The sequence below is a fragment of the Clarias gariepinus genome, chromosome 11, assembly GCF_024256425.1.
Source record: "Clarias gariepinus isolate MV-2021 ecotype Netherlands chromosome 11, CGAR_prim_01v2, whole genome shotgun sequence".
NCBI classification, from domain to species: domain Eukaryota; kingdom Metazoa; phylum Chordata; class Actinopteri; order Siluriformes; family Clariidae; genus Clarias; species Clarias gariepinus.
This window is the reverse complement of record NC_071110.1, coordinates 6,326,461-6,348,279: the sequence shown is the minus strand read 5'-3', so window position 1 is coordinate 6,348,279 and position 21,819 is coordinate 6,326,461. Positions and strand designations below refer to the sequence as shown.

The window sequence follows — 21,819 nt, the reverse complement described above, 5'->3', positions numbered from 1 at the left end:
TGGCCACACCTTGCCAATTATTAGGCATAGGGGTGGATCTATCATACTTTGGGGTTGTTTTGCAGCCAGTGGCACAGGAAACATTGCACGGGTGGAGAGAAGAATAAATTCCACTCAATACCAGCAAATTCTGGAAGCAAGCATGTAGATCAACTGATGCAATGAACTACGGTTGATATTGGGCAAAATGAGTAAACTGACAACTAGGCATAATTAAGAATAATTAAATTTAATAATGTATTTATTTACTTATTCATTTAAACAGCATGTAGGTCATTAAATCTTATGTTCTAAACACAACTACTGGACATTTTGCTTATTGATGATTAATCATTTGGAGAACCTTACATACTGGATGTTTCTCACACTCACTCATCATCTATACTGCTTTATCCTGTATACAGGGTTGCAGCAGCCTGAAGCCTATCTCAGGAGACTTGAGGCACGAGGTGCCAATTCATTGGAGAACCACACACTACCAAGCACAGGGATAATATGCAAACCCCATGCACTCAGACCCGAGATGGAAAACCCAACCCGGACCCTGAAGATGCAAGGCGACAGTGCTAACCACTATGCCACCATGCCTACCTGAATTCCGTGTAAATAAATATGATTTAATGACAGTACCATGCAAGAGTATCATTTCAATTTCAATTTTCATTTGTATAGCGCTTTTAACAATTGGTATTTTCCCAAAGCAGCTTTACACAATCAAAAGAATCATTTAAGTTTGTATGTAATTTGAATGTGTATGAATCAAAATGGTCAGTTTGTCCCTGGTGAGCAAGCCGAGGGCGACAGTGGCAAGGAAAAACTCCCTGAGATGGTAGTAGGAAGAAACCTTGAGAGGAACCAGACTCAACAGGGAACCCATCCTCATTTGGGTGAAACAGAGAGCAGGAATTGATCTGCATTCATACTGTGTGTTAGTTGGCAGGCAGTTCAGCTATAACAGTTGATGTTAATTGATGTTAATATGGAGTCCAGGTAGTTATTGAAAACTCGGGTAGACTTGTATGAAGTTCCAGTCCTGAACTATCGAACGGTCAAGTCCTCAGAGAAACAGCTGCCAACACCAATCGAGGCCAGAACCGTCTTCTAGGTAGAGAGAATCATCCCCAGACGTGAGACGCATCCCAAAGAGACACACGGGGCATCCATCTGACGAGATCTCCAACCAGAAACGGGGCACCAGGATGAGTCAGACAGGTCCGGAGGGCAGAGGGAGTCTGGGTCACTGGCGGCTCAGGAACGACATGTGTAGCTCGACAGAGAAAGGGGAGGAGAGAGAGGGGGAGAGAGGGAAGAGAAAGAGCAGGAGAGAGAGCAGAATAGAAGAGATAACAGTTAGGTATGGTCACAGTCATATAATGTATAATGTAAGTGTATATTTACTGTAGAGTGCAAGCAGAGACTCCGGCAGGACTAACTATAACAGGCTTACCTAAAAGGGAGAGCCAGAAGCCATTAACTATATTGGTAAAGCAACCAATCACCATACCGTCAACAAACCTGAGTGATCAATGAGAGTGGGGAGGACAGCATCTAACCATACCAGTTCACCATAATATACTCTACGTCCAAGAGTCCCCCAGATCTGCTCCTTTACCTAAGGCAAATCTATTTATAAAAATGCTTGGCTAAATAAATAGGTTTTTAGCCTGGACTTAAACACTGAGACTGTGTCTGAGTCCCGAACACTATTTGGAAGACTATTCCATAATTTTGGGGCTTTGTAAGAAAAAGCTCTTCCCCAGGTGTAGTTTTCATAATACGCGGTACTGATAAGCAGCCTGCATCCTTTGATCGAAGTAGGCGTGGCGGATCGTAAGACACTAGCAGTTCACTCAGATACTGCGGTGCGAGACCATTGAATGCTTTATATTTCAAAAGTAGTATTTTAAAATCAATGCGCAATTTCACAGGGAGCCAATGCAGTGAAGATAAGGTAGGGGTGATGTGCTCGTATCTTCTGGTTCTAGTGAGGACTCTCGCTTTTGCATTCTGGACTAGCTGAAGCTTATTTATGCACCTAGTTGAACAACCAGACAGTAGGGCATTACAATAGTCCAACCTAGAGATGATAAAAGCGTGAACTAGTTTTTCGACAATATATTTCTTATCTTGGCAATATTTCTGAGGTGAAAGAATGCTATCCTGGTAGTATTATCTACATGAGCTTCAAATGAAAGGCTGGAATCTATAATCACACTGAGGTCTTTTACTGTTGCACTTGATGGAACAGAAAGGCCATTTAAAGTTACAGAGTGATCTAGAATCTTACTTCTAGCTGTATGCAGTCCTATGACTAGAACTTCTGTATTATCTGGATTAAGCAAAAGGAAGTTAATTATCATCCAATTTTTTAGGTCCTGCACACATTGCTCAACTTTTTTTTGAGTTTATCTCATCAGGCTTTGCTGAGACATATAACTATGTGTATCCAGCATAACAGTGAAAACTAATACCATGCTTACGGATTATGTTGCCCAGAGGAAGCATGTAAAGGGAAAAAAGCAGTGGGCCTAAAACTGAACCATGTGGAACACCAAACTCCACTAGAGAACATTCAGAATAATCACCATTTAAGTCTCCATACTGATACCGATCTGTCAAATAGGATCTGAGCCAGGAGAGGGCTGTACCCCTAATTCCTACTACATTTTCTAATCTGTGAAGAAGAATACTATGATCAATGGTGTCAAAAGCTGCACTGAGGTCGAGTAATACAAGCATGGTTACATAACCTTAATCAGAGGCCAATAGGAGGTCATTTACTACTTTTACAAGTGCTGTCTCTGTGCTGTGATGAGGCCTAAATCCTGACTGATACAGTTCATGTATGCCATTTCTATGTAGATATGAACTTAGCTGCTCTGCTACTATCTTTTCCAGAATCTTAGAGATAAAGGGGAGGTTTGATATTGGCCTGTTATTGAACAGCTGACAGGGGTCAAGGTCAGGTTTCTTAATAATCGGTTTAATAACTGCTAATTTAAAAGATTTTAAAACATACCCAATGCTGAATGAAGAATTAATTATTCCCAACAGGGGTTCTATTTTTGCCGGTACTATCTGTTTAAGAAAATGTGTCAGTACTGGATCTAATATACAGGTTGATGAATTTGCAGAAGAGATGAGTGTAATTAGTTCATTCTCTTCAAGGGGAGTAAAGTATTCTAGGTTCCGATCTGACATGGCTAGATTAACATCTGCATAACTTACATTGTTCGGTTTCAAAGCCTCAATTTTATGCCTAATATTTAAAATTTTATTATTAAAAAAGTTCATGAAGTCCTCACTATGACATGATGCTGTTGTGGAGATTTCTGCAGTGGTCTTATTTCTGGTTAATTAGGCTATGGTATTAAATAAAAATCTATGATTACAGAATGTCTACAGAAACGACTAGGTTTGAGAGGAAATCTGCAAATTCACTAAAATATTCAGAGTACGGCCCTGGAGGTCTGTAAATGACGATTAGTGGAATCGACTAAGCTGAGTTAATATTTGTAGCTACACTTGTAATGATACTATAGAGAACTTCAAATGAATTAAATTTGTGTCCGTGTTTTTGTATAATAGTCAAATTATCATTGTGAATAACTGCGACGCCTCCTCCTCTACCAGTTAACCGAGGCTGATGTATGTAGCTGTATCCAGGAGGACCAGCTTCATTTAGAACTACATACTCGTCCTGTTTAATCCAGGTTTCTGTTATACAGAGTATATCAAATTCCTGATCCGTAATAATTTCATTAACTATAACTGCTTTGGATGCGAGAGATCTAATATTTAACATCAGTGTGATCCGAGTTTGTGGTATCTATGTTAATTAAATTATGAAAACAGACTTTCTGGGTCTTTCTACATTTTTGCTTAGCTCGGGGAACAGACACAGTCTCAATATGATGAACCCTGAGTGACGACTCTATGCAGCTAGCAGACGGTTGGTTTAGCCTGTCTGTCTGCTCCCTGGCCTGGGCTCTGGATTGTCACCGATTAACTAGGCCTCTTCTGAGACTTTGAGCTATACCACAGGAAATGGAAGCAGCACCTTCTCGAGTGGGATGGACACCGTCCCGCCCTAACAGGCCAGCTTTGCCCTCAAAGGTATTCCAATTGTCTATGAAGCCCACATTATTTTCTGAGCACCACCTGGACATGCAGCAGTTCAGTGACCATAACCTGCTGTAAGCTATTATTTTGTCATGTGCTTTGGAAGAGGCATACCTCACTCCAACACAAAATGTGCATAACTTGTAGTATTGCATGAAACCAGGAATTGCTTTGGATTAATTTTTTTGCATTGTTATGTACAAATAATGTGAGGCCCATCTCAAACTGCAATGAATATGAACTCTTCTTTACAGAATTCTTTTTGTCTGTTTGTGTCTTTTTCACTTCGACTCTGTCTTAGCCATGTTTCTCCCTCAAATATATTAATAAACCATGGTCACGTCGCTAAGTACAGCTTTGAGAAAGGTTCATGCACATAAAAAATACATTTTTAAAACATTTTATCACCTGAATCATATGATAGTGGTTGTTATGTTATAAATAAATAGTTTTTACTAAATATTTGAATCATTGCTTAACCATACATTTAATTTACTGCAGAATGTTGGATGTTAAAATCTGCTTTTGTTTAATATTGTGGCGTGGGCGGGGCGGCGGCTGACGACCAGCATGCCTTGCAGGGATGTCGGTGTGTGTTCACCATGTTGGGGAAAGGTGTTTGGGTTGGTGGCTTCGGCCCTGTTTGTGTGAGGGGTGTGTGACGTGTGAAATGTGCTCCAGTTCAAGCTAGTGCTGAATTGGATGTAGGCTCCTGAGTGAAGGTGCTGCTCATGCCTTACATGCTGTGTGCTAGATAAAGTACTCCCAGCCATTGCATTGGGTAGCAAATAAGCTCACTCGTCTCTCCAGCATTCTTCCCGGCGTAAAAATGCTACAATATGTTGTATTTCTTTTGGCCAGGTTAAGTAATAATAATAATCATAATCACAACCAATACATTATGTAATAATTACTTATGATAATTATTATTATTTAGTAATTCCTAATTAATAATTAGTTTATTTATTATTGATTACTATTATTTGATTATTTAAATTTTATTATTATTATTATTATTATTATGTATTTATAAAAACTATAAGAAAAAGAAGAACACCACTAGAAGAAGAATTTTGTATTACGTAGTTTATAATTAGGTTATTCATTATTAATTATTAGTTTTATTTATAATAGTTATATGTTTGAAAGTATTGTCAGTTCAAATAATTAATTATAACTAATATGGATTATACATTATCAATTAGATTTTTATCGTTATTATTACTTGTAGTAATACTACTACTACTACTAATAATAATAATAATAATAATAATAATAATTACAGTTTTATTTATAATTATCATTATTATCATTTAGTGGGCCCGCGCCCTTAGTTCTTTCTCCTGTTCTCTGATTGGTCACACACCATCAGCCATCCGCCAATCCAGAACTTTCTATGCGGAAGTTAGGCGGAAGCGCTTAGACTCTACGATCTACAAATCATGAAACCTCTGTGCGCTTATATACTGATGGTTTGAAGCTCTGTGAATGGGCGTATGACGGTGATGTAAGCGACGGCAAGACCAAAGTCTGGACTTAAAAACTGTCACATACACTAACACAGAGGCACTGACATAGATCTGTCCGGCTTCACCTGTGTACAACAGCTCAACTCACAACAGGGGGTAAGTTATTCATCTAAACTCTGTGATAATATTTTTTATATGGCGTATTAGTAACCGCGAGGTTTATAGTAATTAGTTATGTAACTGAAGCTTTAGTTTAACTGTTGAAACATTTCAGACCAGGATTAAGAAACTTCAGTGAATTATCTAATATCAGTTTAAAATAGCTGAGTCACTTACACAGTAATAATAACTAACTACATTTCTATAGAATGTAGTTAATTAGCATGTCTCCATTTTGAAGTTCATTTTACACGACTCTATACTGGCGTTGTTTATATGATTGTGCAGCGCCTTTAACACTCATATGACTTACTAAATGTAAACTTGTATAGATGTGTTATTTAGTCAGATATTTTACAACTTCTGAGAAATATTAGCTCGAAAATAGTAAACATTCTCCTTAGTTTTAACCCAGCTGTTTTCCGTCTAGTTCCGCGATAGTAGAAGGGGAAGTAGCCAATCACAGCGCAGGTTGTGGATGTTGTTTAGCCAATCATAGCGTTGGAGGCGGGTTCTATCGGAATACGGGTGGAAGACGCGTCCTCATAATAGAGTATACTAATAGATATATGTGTATACTGTGAAGTGCAAATACCTTTTATAAAAATGATCATAAAAGAAATATATATTGAAGCACATTAAAAGCTTAAACATGTGCATATAATACAATTGTAAAAAATATTTAATTTTAAAAATAAAAAAATCTTTCTTTAATAAATAATAAAATATATAAAAATAATAAATAAAATATGATAAACACTGATAATGTAAGAGTCTAGGTCAGGGTCCTGTCAGGGTTTTTGGGGCCGATCACAGAAATGATATCTTGTATATTATATCTTCTATTTATTGTGTCAAATTGTTAATTTATTTACTATTTATAGCAGTATAAACATTCTCTTGTAAACAGCTGTGCACAAATATAATTTAGATCTGAGAAGGTATCATAAATGTAAAACGTTTAATTGTTTTGTTTAATTGAAGGGTAACTTACAGTATGCTAAATATTCCATTCTCTTATTATTTCATGTAGCATTAGAAAGAAACTGGAACCAACAGAATGGAATCTGCTCGACTGAAAAGCAAAATTTCCCCCATACCTTAATTAGCATCAAGCGGCTGTTATATCCGCACACACTTAAATGCGACTGTTCTGCTGTAGTCACTTGTTATAACTTGCAGCACCTGGAACCATGCTTCATTTTCAGAAAAGCATAAATGAATAACGAATCAAAACTTGGTACTGAACCTTTTTAAATAAACGCATACACACAGTCACTTTGTATTTGGTGAGCCCCTCATGGCTACTCATTAGTAAGTGGCGTAGACAGGTGTTTTTTTATTATTATTATATATCAGAATTATTGTCCAGTTTCCCTTATATGAAAGTATGGAAAAGTCACTGTCAGAAATAATTATTAGGGAATTTGTATAATTCCCATGCTTGTTTTTGTTTTAAACGGTCAAGCAGTTTTAATAATGTTTTTAGATTAGGTTATCATACTGTAGGAATTCCAATCCACCTCATGTTTATGCCAATAATTTTGTAGTTAAAGTGATTTTAGTAATTTTTTTTTTTTTTAATAGTGCGCCTTATTCACAGGGCATGGAGAAAGCGAAGCAGGATCCATTCGACAGAGCCAGGATGCAGGTGATCAAGGACGGCTATGAACGGGCGTTCGAGTGCATCAACAGGGCTCTTTCTGAAGATGAAGCGGGCCATAAGACGGAAGCGTTGAAGCTTTACCGTCAGGGACGACAGTATCTTCTCAGAGCCCTCAGCGTGCCTACGAGCGGAGACGAGTGCGTGGGCGCTCAGTGGGATTCGGCTCGGCAGATGCAGCAGAAAATGCAGGAGACTCTAAACAACATCATGTCTCGATTAACAGTGCTAGAGAACAGCACGGATATCTCAGCTCCTTCTTCTGTCCCGGGCCCCTCTAACGAGGCATCTTCTCATAACCTGTACCCCACACTACCTCAGAGACCAGCACCACCCACGGTCCTGTTCTCCAACAACCAGCCCGCACGAACCGACCAGCCACCCGCGTACTCCCCGCAAGCTGCTGTCGGACACGTCAGTATTTCGTACGGAACAGCTTCAGGAGAGCTGTCTTTAGTTGGGGACGAGTTCTACAGCCAAACGTCCAGCTCTAATACCTCGCCACAGTTCCTGGGGGAAGAAGGAGAGGAGCTGCTTTTTCTGCCCAACGGCGTGCAGATCTTTTTCGTGACCCCCGAAGGACATGTGAGTGCACCCTCTTACCCAGGATACCTGCGTATCGTCAAGTTCACCAACGACTCTTCGGAGATGATGCCCTCCAGACCACCCGCCTTCCTACAGGTATGTGATTAAAGCCGGGAAAAAAATTATTGACACACTTGATAGCTAAACTTCATTCACAAAAATGTTAATCAGTAATGCAATGCAAAATCTGATAATTAACAAAATATCTTGTTCAGCTTTAGAATTTGGTTCAGTTTTAATTTGTTATGCAATTATTGACAATTATATTAACAAAGAGTTATTTAGTTTCTCATCAAAAAAACAAAAACAAAACCTGAGTATAGTAATAAATATAAATTTAAAGGTAAATATTTGTGTTTAAAGTTTGTCAACAAAAAATTCTAAGATGTTGTAATTACCCTAGAGATCATAAAATTATCCCAGGAACTCATAGACATTTTAATTTAGTCAAATTAATTAACTTAAAAAAATGGCACTTTTTGTCTGAACCCAAAATTTCTACAAATGATCAAAATTATTGGAACAGGACAGGTGTTTCTCTCTCTCTCTCTCTCTCTCTCTCTTTTTTTTAAATTTTTTGCCCATAGGGCAATTGTTTCAATAATTATTATATCATATCACGCATTATCTCATTGAGCGAAACTTTAATGACTCCTGAGCTAATGCACTTTATCGGATTGCAGTCATTCAGCCCTACCTAGCTCTGCCTACACTGCTTTCCCCCCACTTTTACAACCCACATAGAAAGATATTGCAGGCTTAGTTAATCGGTCCTGCCCCTGTCCGTCTGTCTTCACTGTCACATGAGTGTGTGTACACTGCTCTTTATCAGTCAGGATGTCCTGGAAATGACATCACTGTTAGGGAAAATCATGCAGTGTTGTCATGCTGGAGGAGATAAAGATGATAACAAGTTGTTTGGATGAATGTGTAATGTTCGAAATGTTAGCAGAGAGGGAAGAATAATCAGGCCTTTTTACTTTCAGGAGCCGTTTTTATAAAGTCCACAAACTATATAATAACCAAATTAGTTGTAGTAACTAGTGTCTCTAAACCACAACAAAAAATATGAACATGCTAAAGATAAAGAGATTTGTACATTTGTATTAGTCCGACGTTAAGTTGAAACATATTGAATCTTGGTGTTTCAGGGTTTAAAGTATCTAATCATCTTGATGATTTTACTAATTGATTGATTGATTATTTTATTCATTCAAGCGCCTGTTGCATCAAATCAGAGGCTCACTGTTTGTCTGCTGTAGTGGCTACAGTAGCTTAATTATTTTTTTGCCTTATGTATCAATGCTTGTATTTTATTAGTTTGGTTGTTTACTAATTTTTTGGACATGTATTTATTAACTTATTTTATCTGTTTTTATTTAGCTATTTATTAATTTACATATTTATAAATGTACATATTTATAAATTTAAATATTTGTTGATTTATTTATTTGTTTACTTTTTTAAAACTATTTATTCAGCCTTGCATTTATTTACCTACTTTATCCTTTGAGTTTTTACTATTTATTTCTTTACTGGTTTGTTTAAACATTATTTAGCAATGTATTTTGTACTGTTTTTTTATTTTATTTTTTTTTTAACAATTTATACATCCATACGTTTTTTGTTTGTTTACACATTTAATTAAACATGTATTTATGTACTTATATATTTGATTGTCCATATATTTACCTATTTGTTTGTTTAAATGTTTACTATTTACCTTTTTGTTTTAGGTTGTTTTATTTAACCCGTTGTTTAGCTACAATATATTTTAGTCATGCACTTATTCACTTGTTTGTTTATTCAAGACATCCATTTATTTTTTTTATTTAATTTGTTTTCCAATATATTTAGAGTTATATGTATTTACTTTCTTTTTTTAAATTCAGGTATCTACAGTACTTGTGCTAGACCTCACATTTCATCATATTAAATGAAATAATGTAGATTAAATTGCAGAAATGGAAACATGTTTTATGGCAACAGACCCTTATTTCCCTTCTTGTCTGTTCCAACCAGTCAGCAGTCAACATCACCAGTATAATAATCACTCACCGGCCTGATCATCTGTCATCATCTGCACCTGTTTCATGATGATTTATTGGTCACTGTGGGCTTAAAAAACATACAAAAAAACATTCCTCTGAACCTACGTACAGGGACTGGACTGAAAATAAGAACAGTTAATCAGGAAGAATTATTAAGAGAAGAATTATTTCTCTGGACTTTATTAAAATATAAGAATGTCTGTCTCTTTGGAAGCAAAATAAGAAGAAATGATGGAGATCAATATTATTATTATTTTTTTTTTACAGTACTGTATTTATTGAGTTAGTTTGTTTAACCATTTATTTAGTGCTATGTTTATTTACTCAGGTCAAAGTTTAAGTTGGTCCTTAATGTACTATACATGTAGTGTGTTATGTCTTCTTTTAGGATCTGTCTGGTTGATTATAGAAGACAAATGAACGAGTGACTAAAGTATCGTTAATAAAACAATTTTTAATATGACTAAGGGGCAGTCTTGTTTTTAGAAATAAGTCATTATTTTTGTGAACTGTTTATAAATTCTGATAAACAGTATGTTGTAAATTTAGTATTTATTGTAGCCATTAACATTCAGCCCCATTTAGTCCCAGGTACAATTAAAGACTTGAACAGTGCACTTATGCCAGAAACAGGCTTAGTGTTAAAGATCAGCCTGATGTCCTAAAGCCCAGAATAGTCAAGCGTCCTCAGGAGGAGTGTATTCTCAGCTGAACTTTTCCCTCGACAAAAAAGTAGGGAGGACGGACTGTGCTTAAGGTCATCACACTCGCAGTGCAATGTCCTGCTTTTTAATTAAATACAGATATGTGATGAATGCTGTGACATGAAGACATGCAGTTTTTTTTTTATTTTTATCTCTCTGCCACATGCCTTTAATTAGGGGGGGAATTTCACATACTGATGTCATTGAATAAAGTTTCTTTCTTCTGCTTTTTCATAGGAGTACATATACAGTACATAACTAAATCACTCTGCATTTTATCCACGCAAAATTATTTTTGAAATGTCTATGTATTGTAACCATGATTTTGATTATAAACTTGCATAGTAGGATAAATTGATCTCTCTCTCTCTCTCTCTCTCTCTCTCTCTCTATATATATATATATATATATATATATATATATATATATATATATATATATATAACCTTATATATATATATATATATATATATATATATATATATATATATATATATATATATATATATATATATACCTCGTCCCAAACTGCAACAAACAGAGCCAAGTGATTGTATTCCATTACAATGTTAACATTATTATAGGTTACAGTAGGTCATAATTCTTTTTTCAACATTTTTCTTTTTTTATGTATTTTAAAAGTTTGTTTGTTTGTTAATGAATTTTTTTTCCATAGTAACAGCTACCAATTAAATTTTAAAATCTGTACAATATGTATTATTATTATTATTATTATTATTATTATTATACTTCTACGGATTATTATTATTTTTATTATTAGTTTGTCTATTTTTACTGTTTTTATTTTGCATACTTTTTATAGTTTTATATGCCCGATAAATGCTAAGTATAATGCAGGCAGTATGTTTACAATCCTAGCTATATCCTGTTATTCTTATTGTCTGCTGTGAATTATTTATTTATTTTGACCATTCATGTAACTGATTGATTGGATGTTTTTTGCGGTCAGCTGTTTCATTTTCCTACATTTACACCTTAACTACTTTAGTCACAGAACTCTGAAGTGATTATACTTTGCCTCACAGATCACTCCGGTCCATATTGCACCTGACAGAGATGTTTTGTGCTGATTGCAGGTGTGTGACTGGCTTTACCCGCTCATGACCACTGATTCTCCAGTCCTGCTGTGTAACACAGGAGTCTACATGTTCCCTGACCTGATGGCTCCCGCTACAGGCTACTATGTGGGTGTGGTGCTGTCCTCTGAACTTCCCCCGGCTGAGCGGGACCTCTTCCAGGACGTCCTATCCCAACTGACGGACCTGAGAGTCCAGGTGAGGTTTCACGGTGCTTACAGATCAGCGCTTAACAAGTCAAATTAAGTTTATTTATCATTTGCACCGGCTGACCATGCGCTCTGACCCTACAGTACTGTAGCTTCTTAACTGTGTGGAAAATAAAAAGTAATAATAATAAAAAATCACTGTGTTGTAAGGTACATGTGACCAAATAATTGAATAATAATGATTATAATTATTATTTGGCTTTCTGCTGATTTGTCTGCCTGCATTTAAGGCAGATGTACCAACATTTTAAGCACAAACATTTGCTTTCTCAGACCAAAACTTTTTGGAATACACTATTTTACTAAAAGTTTTTGCTCGTCTACCTTTTCATGCATATGAACTTGAGTAACCAATTTATAATCCATAGGCTTTGGAAGCCAGACCTTCTCATCCAAAATCAGTGTCTGACCTCACAAATGCGGTCCTGGAAGAATGGTAAAAAATTCCCATAAACACACTCCTAAACCTTGGGGAAAACCTTGTGGAATCCAGAAGAGTTGACGCCGTTATAGCTGTAAAGGGGGCGGGGCCAACATTGTATTACACCCTATGGATTAACAATTGAATGTTACTCAAGTTCAAATGCATGTGAAGGCAGGCGAGCGAATACTTTTGGCAATATAGTGTACGTCACAGTTGCTTTATATTCCTACAAGAGGAACTATTCTCACATCAGCAGGCTGTGTGGCAAATTATTAGTTAAGTTGTAATAAAATCTGAAAAAAAAAATCATAACAGGATATTTAGAAACTCATAAACTTCCAGAATCATAATACAAATGTAAAAAACCCTGATATCATTATTTCATATCAGATGCTCCCTGTTGATTCCCCTCCCTTACTTTAGTTTGTGAGTTTTCGAGCCTCGATAGAAATTGAGATATCAGAAATGTGACGTATTTGGGAAGTAAATATAAAAATATAGAAGCTGTGTATTAAGTAGAATATTTTTCTCTTTCTCTGCCTGCTAGAGTTTTCTTTTTAATGTTTTTATATACTTTTTATATTTTTTTAATTAGGTATTATATATTTATATTATATATTTAGTTATATTTAATGCAAAATGTGGATCAAGATGTAAAAAGCTTTTATAATCTACAATACTTTAGCATAAATTCTTTTTATTCAATTCTATATTTTGAAACACAGTTCAGAGTTATATTTACAGAATAAAATGTACTTTTTTCTCCTCCAGTAACACCTCGATTCCTGTTTCCACAGATTACAGGTGTATTCGAGAGATTAAGAGATTTATTTAACCAGGTACCAGGTTGAAGGTTGTAATATTGTTGAATGGCAAGTGCCTTTGTGTTGCCAATAGGGCTCGGACGGTATTAAAGATTCAGTGTGTCTGAACAGTTCATCATAATACAAGTGCAAATCGTACTGTATCTTCTTCTTCTAGATAATAACTGATAGCTGTTACTAAAGTTAGCTAAACCAAACCACAACAGCATGGGGTGTGGTCTGTTTTTATACTCCTAGCTAACACCCTCCATGTCACATGTACAACTTAAAAAAAAAAAATGTCTGTAATTTTTTATGTTGAGGTGCTTTCTGTAAGGAGATGTTTAAATAGCATTGTGTCAGAGGTGCGAGGCTTAACCTAACCTTGGAGATGGTGTTGGAGAGAACTAATCCTTCTTGTTCTTAAGTCAGGCATTGGTGGCTCAGTGGTAGGTTTCCCAGCCAATGCAAAAATCCATGGGTCTAGTTAAGTTGCAATCTCTATTAAGAATGATTTCGAAGGATTTGGAGAACTTTTTACATGTAGAGTGTTGATTTCAACTGTGTGGAACATATACTGTACAAGTTAACTTCCACGCTCAACTGCATTTTTATTGTCATCTGTACTACGGTACGTCACACCGGGTTATCCCGACACACCCCTATTTCCAAGTCAGGTTGGATCATGTCACCGCCTGAGGGTGTTAATTATCAGTGAAGGCACTTGTCACTTCATTCAGTACTTACAATACTTTATACTTTCTGTAGGTTTGTTATATTCAGACAGTGGAGCGGGAAAATATTCCAGCTCGAGATTGAAGATACTGATCGGTAGAGTTAGTGCTTATAAACTCCCTGCTAGACATTCCTAGACAACAAATAGGTGGAGAATACATATTTATACCTTGGCATGAATACTGGTTTTTTTTTCCCCTCGTGTCATCTGTCTGACCAAAAAATAAGAAAAGAAAGCCAGAGTTCAGCATTGACTCCTTCCTATGATTCATCAGGTATGACACGGACTTCTCGAACACGGGTCTGATAATAACGTCATTCGTTTGATACCTGATACCACACATTCCTGTCTGAGTATCACATTGGAACCCGTTTCTATTTATTCGCCTGATGGTTTCGCAGGGCTTGGTGCAGAGCGTCACTGTCCTTCTTAAAGGTGGGTGCTGGTACAAGCCCTGGCTTTGTTTTTGGAAAGAACAGTGCCTTGTGTGAAGTCCAACATCTGCTGACTGACTCCACAAAGCGTTGTCATCAGATCAACACAAAACACCCAAACAGCTGTCTGATGAAAAGACAGCATGAGGAAATTATAATTGCAAAGTTGCACAAAGTTAAGGGATTTTCTTTCTTTCCCCAAAGCAGTGTTTCACAATCATTTGCTTTTAGTGACTAGACTAGCTCGCTTCTGGAATGTGCACAATGGCTTGTTTTAACTGCTTCATCCCCTCGTGTGTGTCCAAGCCATCCGGTGAAGGGGCAGACGCAGACGCTATTAACCTGCCGCAGAAGGTGCACCTAGAGCCGGCAGTGAGTGAGGTGGCGCCCCCTGCTGAGGAGGACGAGACCGTGCTTCCAGAGTGGAGCGAGAAAGTAGCTCATGGGATTCTTACAGGTCAGACATGAGGAAATACTGTACTGTCAAAAAGACACTTTTTATTATTTTGTGTGCATGCGTGGGGTACAAATTTTGTTCTAGAGCTTTATTTAATAATACATTAAATCCCTTCCATAACTTTGCTTATAATATCTTAAAAACTATGCTAGATAGAAATATCATTATAGTTGTTGTTATTATTATTATTATTATTATTATTTATTTATTTATTTAAATCATTTTAAACGTTATCCACTTACTTCAAATAAATTTTTATTTTTATTTTTTACATATAGTCATACACAGTATAATATGAAGTGAAATGCTTACACGCCCGCTGATGACCTAAAAATTTTAAATAAGAGTCTTCAAATAGGAATATTAAGTATAAAATAAGAATATACAAATATTATAAAATATAACATTTTACAAATATTGAAATATAGAAGAATATAGAAAAACTTAATAATGTGTCACATCAAGTTGTCAAAATGTGCATTATACAGTCTAATGTGTGATAAGTAGTGAGATTGTTTGGTGTGAGAAAGCAGATCAGAGTGTTCGGTCCTCTGTGGTGTTATGATTGAGAGTTATCTTACTTGAAGTGAGTGTACGTGTAAATGTTATTCTTTTATCAGACTGTTCCTTTCATATTGTTCCAACACCCCTTTGACTGCGATTGTTGTAGGAGCTTCCTGGCTGAGCTGGGGATTAACGAAGGGAGCTGAATACACAGGCAAGGCCATCCAGAAAGGAGCCTCCAAGCTGAGGGAGCACATCACACCCGATGACGCACCGACCCAGGTCAGCCCTACGGTCGCGAAAAGCCTCCACGTAGCCAAGCAGGCCACAGGAGGCGCCGTGAAAGTCAGCCAGTTTCTGGGTAAAACATCCTTCAATACTGGTCATCCCAGATGTTTTTATTAGAAAGTGGACTTTCGGTCCGTTTTAATTGCTTGAACACTCTCTTGCTGTTGCAGTGGACGGACTGTGCACCATCGCTGGTCACGTGGGCAGAGAACTAGCTCCTCACGTAAAGAAACACGGCGCTAAACTGATCCCAGAGTCCATGAAGAAGGACAAGGAAGGGCGATCTAATATTGATGGCGCCATGGTCGTAGCTGCAAGTGGAGTTCAAGGTAATGTTAAATACACCGACAACATGCAGGGTATTTTGTTTTAAACTCGCTGCTCACTATCCTGTTCCTACTCTTGAATTATTTGCACGTGAACCAGAGTGGATTAAAGGTGATAAGCCTGTGCGCAGGCCTGTGTTCATACTGGCTGAAGATTTTTAATACTGATATTGTTTTGAACACACATACCTGCTTTTTGTTTTGTAGAGGAAAGTAACCTTGTCATGGGATTTTATCAAAGCTATCTCAGATAGCCTTTATCACATGCTACTTAAGGAAAAGTTTGTTTTCTTTTTCTCTTTACGACTCGAGTTAAAGTTTTGTACGTCTGTGGGCCCTAAGCAGGATAAATTTGTGGAGGCCTGCCTTATTGTAAATTCGTAGAACCTGCTACTATATGAAATTATAAAAACCCATATGCATTTCAAATTCAAATTGTATTTGTCACATACACAGTCATGCACAGTACGATATGCAGATAAATGCTCCCGTAATAAAATAAAAAAAGATTATCAATAAAAATAAATTATAGAATGAAATAAGAATAAAATATAGAAAAACTTTAGCTATAAAAAATATAAAAAAACCTTTTTTTTTATTAAAAAAAACTTAGCTGTGTAAAAATAAAAAAAATATTTAAACTGTTATTTTATTTTAAACAATTGATTGCATACACTTACTCAAAGAAACACTCAAAGTAAAGCTGACTGCAAAAAATTACCGCTCTTACAATTTTTATTCATGTGGCTAGTCTTGAAATTTTTTAAATTCCATTAACTGTATTTGTCCACCAGGCGGCGCCAAATCTGCAGTATTAAAGTTACTTCTAGATGCATTATGGAAGAAATATTAGAGATTCTACAAAATATTTTCATGTTTTTTTATATATACCTGTTTGTACATGTAAATGTAAATATGAGGCTAAATATTATTTATGTTGAATATACAGCTTTAGTTTAGTATGTTTCCGTTCAATTCTTTATAACTAAACATTTTTTAGTATGACATTGGCGATAGCACGAGGTATCAGATCGTTGTAGATGGTGTTTCAGATGCATGAGTTTGAGGCCCTCCGGTGGCTGTAGAGATATAAAGCAGTCGCATGGTTGGCGTATAGGGAGGGAGGGCTGGATCTGGCTGGGAGTGTTATTTGACCCCAGCCTCATGAACATTTTCCCACCCTTTCAGACTCTAGATGTATGGTGTGTGTAGCATACAGCTAGTTTTTCTGCTGCTGTACAGTTGGTTAGCTTCAGCTTAAAGGGATGTTGGATTTAGATATTTTATCGAATTTCTCCTAATTTGAAGGAGTAAATTCAGAAATAGAAATATTTGTATACAAATAAAGTACATTACATGTAAGTGCAAGTACAATCAAGCACTTAATTACAGTAACAAATTACACAATTGCACTCTTATTGTCTAAATTTCATGCAGTGCTATATGGAAAAATGGGCAAAATTTTTATTGGTTTGTTTGTGGGAAAAAAAATGTCACATAAAGCAATTTTTTGCAACATATTATTTAGAAATATATAATTTAAATAAAACATTAACTTTTTATTTTAAATAAATTATAATTCATTTAAATGTGATATTTATATATGTACTGTATATGATACAATCTTTTGTGTATTAAACTATTTAAATATAACTTTTATATAAAATATAAAAAAAAATTCTTTTCTATTAAATTTTTTTTTTACTTTATTATTTATTTTTTTTATTTTTATTTCTTGGTCTGATGTTGTTTAGGATTTGCCACGATGTGGACAGGTCTGGAAACCGCAGCTAAGAACATCGCAAAGAGCGTCGCGACCGAAACCGTCACCACCGTCAAGCATAAGTGAGTAAGAAATCATCCAGGGAGTACTAACTTCTGGTCTATTTTCTAGAATGCACCAATTTCTTTAATAAAGTAACATAGACTATGGCTGAAAACGATCTTATGATCCTAATCTAATCAACACTTAGTTAATCTTTAGCTGTTTTAATGCCGGCTTACTTGCATCACAAACACACACACATATATACTCATATTTATTTTCAATTAAAGCCACTTACATCTACATCTTACATCTCTCCCCTCTATTTGTTTACAGATTCAGGGGTCTAGAGAAAATATTAAACCCCCAGAATGAGAACAAGTAGCTCTAACAGTATCGCGCATGCCAACTATTAACCCTCTAAAGCACTGCTTTGGCTAATAGTGGTTATGATTGAAAGCTGGTGCTCCTAATAAACGTTACGGTGATGGGATCCGACCCCTTCTGGCACACCTCCAACTGATTTCTCAGTTTTATATTTCATTGCCTTCTCCCCTCTTTTTTTTGTTTTTGCAAAACTTCAGTTCATTGAAATTTCTAAATCAGTGTTAATTTTGTCCCTAATCATGTCTGGGAGGAAATACTGCTGCAGATCTCTGAGTATTAGATTTCTCAGCTCATCAATTATTTTCAATCATATAAACTGGCAAGTTTTTGTGCTAAATATCTTTAATAATTGCAGTAATAAATGTTCGATTGCCGTGATTATAAATGAAAGATTTACACAGTGTAGATTTTGTGATAAACTGAGACAAAGTACAGTTATGAGTTAACGAAAATCACCTTTAAAGTTAAGATTTTTTAAATGATTTCAACCTGACTGGACAGCGGTGTTAAATTTATGCTTTTAATTTTTATGTAAAATTAGGTTTATTTTTTTTATTTTTTATTTTTTATTTTATTTTTTACAAAAATGGCTGGCAAGAGGCAAACTCGTATTTTAAAGTACAGAACAAGTATTATAGGACCATGAGACAGTATTTTGGTAATTTGGTCAATATTATCATTATTATTATTATAATTATTATTATTATTATTAGAGCTTCAAGGCTGTACAGTGTCCACAGAAATATAGATTACTTTGTGACTGAAAAATGGATGACCGTTCTCTTTCTCTCTTCTCCGTCACACATGGTTATGCATGCAGATGAAGGCAGATACCGATTTCATCCCCTGTGACAAGTGACAAAAAAGTACTTTACACCAAATTTACATCAGACACATTGTTTAAGTGTATCTGCTCATCCAGTGTTGCCAACTAATTTCAACTGAAACTTTCTAAAGCCTGCTGAAAATGTTGCTATGTGATGATGTCACTTTCTAATTTGTATATTAATTGCATCAAATCTAGTATTTGCCTAGCAACTAGTAGTAGTAGATGGGGAAGGTGGCATGTACACAGCAGAAGGGGGTGAAACTTGCTCCCATATTGGTACACTCATAACGACCAGTTGGCTGAACGTTCTGCTTCTCTCACACACTACATGACTGACCGGTGTATACGCCGAGAGGCTCGCAGGGAGTCATGACGACTCTGTTTTACAGAAAGTAGTCAAACTCTGTCTAAAACGTCGTTAGAGTCCCATAAGGGGTGACCTTTAATCCTAGAGACAAATTCGCCAAGCTGGCAAGACTGGCAGGAATTAAATTATCAGCCAGCTGTAATTTCAACCCATGTGTCAGTGGCCTTATCTGTCTTTTTATTTGTTTATCCATGAATATCACTACCCTACTAATCTACAGGTGAGTTATGAATGAATGTAAATAATCCACATACTACAATATGACAACTGTTTTTGTGATTTCACTGGATTTCTGTGGAATTAATGCTTCACGTCCGGAATGAATAAATGAATGAACCACTGCATGTGCATATAGTTAAAATGCTTTAACCTGCATGTTCTAAATCCTCACTTCTCAGTTTCTGACCATTTCCCTCTGCTCCTTTCCATCCTAAAAAAAAACCCCTCTTCTTTCTTTTAACTAATGTCGATTATGTGGTGAAGGTATGGGGCTGAAGCAGGGCAGGCTACCGACCACGCCGTCAACTCCGCCATTAACGTGGGCGTCACCGCGTTCAACATCGACAACCTGGGCGTCAAGGCCATCGTGAAAAAGACGGGAAAAGAAACAGCACACGCCATTCTGAAAGACTACAGAGTGCAAGATGGAGAGGAGAAGGAGAACGAGAAGCAAGAGGAGAAGCCCAAAGATCAGAAATAGACTGTTTAGATTTTCTATTTTACAGTAAAATTTTAAATGAAAAAAAAAAAAATCCTATTTTATGAATGTAAATGTGTTTACCATCAAGATGACGGTAATCCTGACCTGCTTTAGATAATTTACAAAAGAATAACCTCTAACGGCTCTCCCTGTTTCATTATTTACCAACATGCTGCATATACAGTACATTCTACTTTGGGTGTTTTTTTTTTTTTTTTATACTGATATTCCGACTTTAATGAGGAGCTTGATCGATGCCTTATTCTCTAGTAGCTGTGAACGTTTTACAGATAGCTACCTAATGCAGAAATTTAGAACGGTTTCACTTTGGCCTTTATTTATCAGAGTTATGGCTGTCATAGGATTAAAACTGAACACCAAACAAGCATGATATCACTATTTATCAACTTCCTCTATCAAAAGCTGGATGAACCTGAGTCAGGTCAGTGAGGGCGTAAATCTGGTGTGAACAAACCACTTATTTTATAAGATAAGACAGTGTAAGACTGACAAGTGGAAGGAGTCTCCAGTGCAAGTGACTTGTAACAGTAATCTGCTTATACAGGATCATAAGGAGCTTTGAAGCCTATCCCAGGAGACTTTGGGCATGAGGCAGGGCTGGACAGGCACACCCAGACACCTTCCCACACTACGGGCAGACCAATTAACCTAATCTGCATGTCTATGGACTTTGGGAGGAAGCCGGAGTACCCTCACCAAGCACAGGGAAAATATGCAACTCCACACACACACATTGACCCGAGGAGGGAATCGAACCCCGTCCCTTAAGGTGCAAGGCTACAGTGGATTTCATGATTTCCACAACATTTTATGCAACTATAAACACACTATTCTGTTTTACTCCATAAAGTAGCATTTTTTTCTGACAGTTTTATAAAATATTGTAACATGTTAATTCATAAAAAAAAAAAAAAAAACTTCATCTAGCCGTGTTGCACTGGATGTACTCGGATGGTGCTTATACAGCATATATAATACTGTATGTACAGAAGATAAATAAAGGCCAAAGTTATTATTATTTTAATTTAAGGGTTTAATAATGTATGTTCTGTGTCTAAATTCTGCACTAGAGATTATAGATTACAGATTTCTACAATTTCACTGCTTAATTATATATTTTTTTTTTCTTGCATTTTTATCTGTTTTCAAGCTTAATTTCTACTTTAAAGCACTTTACACTGTTAGGAAGCCAGGTAATATAAGAACAAAAGAATATTAAGTCACATATCTTTCTTTGAAGATGCATACACTGTACTACTAATGGTTGTGAGAAATAAGACCGAAATAATATATACTGTATATATTTTCAATATTTTGATGAAAGTCCTTTTGAACTACTATTAAAATTATGCATTGCTGTGCAGCTACTGAACATGTTTCTGCTTTCACTGCTGCTATTTTTATTTTAAGTTTAAAGCACTAGTGATTTGATTGACAGGTACTGTAGGTGACGTTGAACTGAACTGCCATTTTTACGAACAATCTCAGACTCGTACTGTTCCGTCCCCGAGTGAAGAGACGTTCGACAGAATGCTAAAGCTGAAATGTTTAAAAGGAAACGTGACGCAGGAGCAAGTATACTGTAGCTTCAGACTGCAAAGGAATACCACTCGTGTGTCTCATGTTCAGCACATTCTACCTGCGTAAGCATTAGGTTTAACTCCAGATAAATAAATGGTTAAAATATTAGATCATTATCTGACACAATAAACTGTTCTA

General features: G+C 36.2%; 1 protein-coding gene across 3 annotated transcripts; it reads left to right on the top strand.

The window, feature by feature from the left end:
* Positions 1-5,622: 5,622 nt before the first annotated feature.
* Positions 5,623-21,819, top strand: spartb (spartin b). 3 transcript variants are annotated; one of them, XM_053507651.1, is made up of 8 exons: positions 5,623-5,747; positions 7,338-8,094; positions 11,851-12,048; positions 14,763-14,913; positions 15,584-15,778; positions 15,876-16,034; positions 17,786-17,876; positions 19,863-21,819. In XM_053507651.1, exons 2-8 carry the CDS (start codon positions 7,357-7,359, stop codon positions 20,077-20,079), a joined length of 1,749 nt encoding a protein of 582 aa, XP_053363626.1. In that variant the 5' UTR covers positions 5,623-5,747; positions 7,338-7,356; the 3' UTR covers positions 20,080-21,819. The 3 variants fall into 3 exon arrangements, with proteins under 3 accessions (XP_053363626.1, XP_053363625.1, XP_053363627.1); XM_053507650.1 differs by having other exon boundaries at positions 5,629-5,747; positions 7,354-8,094; XM_053507652.1 differs by having other exon boundaries at positions 5,629-5,747; positions 7,354-8,094; positions 18,133-19,994.

What these genes read in the sequence shown, in the direction of transcription:
- spartb (XM_053507651.1), top strand. Translation starts at nt 7,357, where the DNA reads ATGGAGAAAGCGAAGCAGGATCCATTCGACAGAGCCAGGATGCAGGTG. An exon ending in GAAAGTCAGCCAGTTTCTGG is followed by an intron (nt 15,779 to 15,875) that starts GTAAAACATCCT and finishes TTGCTGTTGCAG; the next exon opens with TGGACGGACTGTGCACCATC. An exon ending in GTCACCACCGTCAAGCATAA is followed by an intron (nt 17,877 to 19,862) that starts GTGAGTAAGAAA and finishes TATGTGGTGAAG; the next exon opens with GTATGGGGCTGAAGCAGGGC.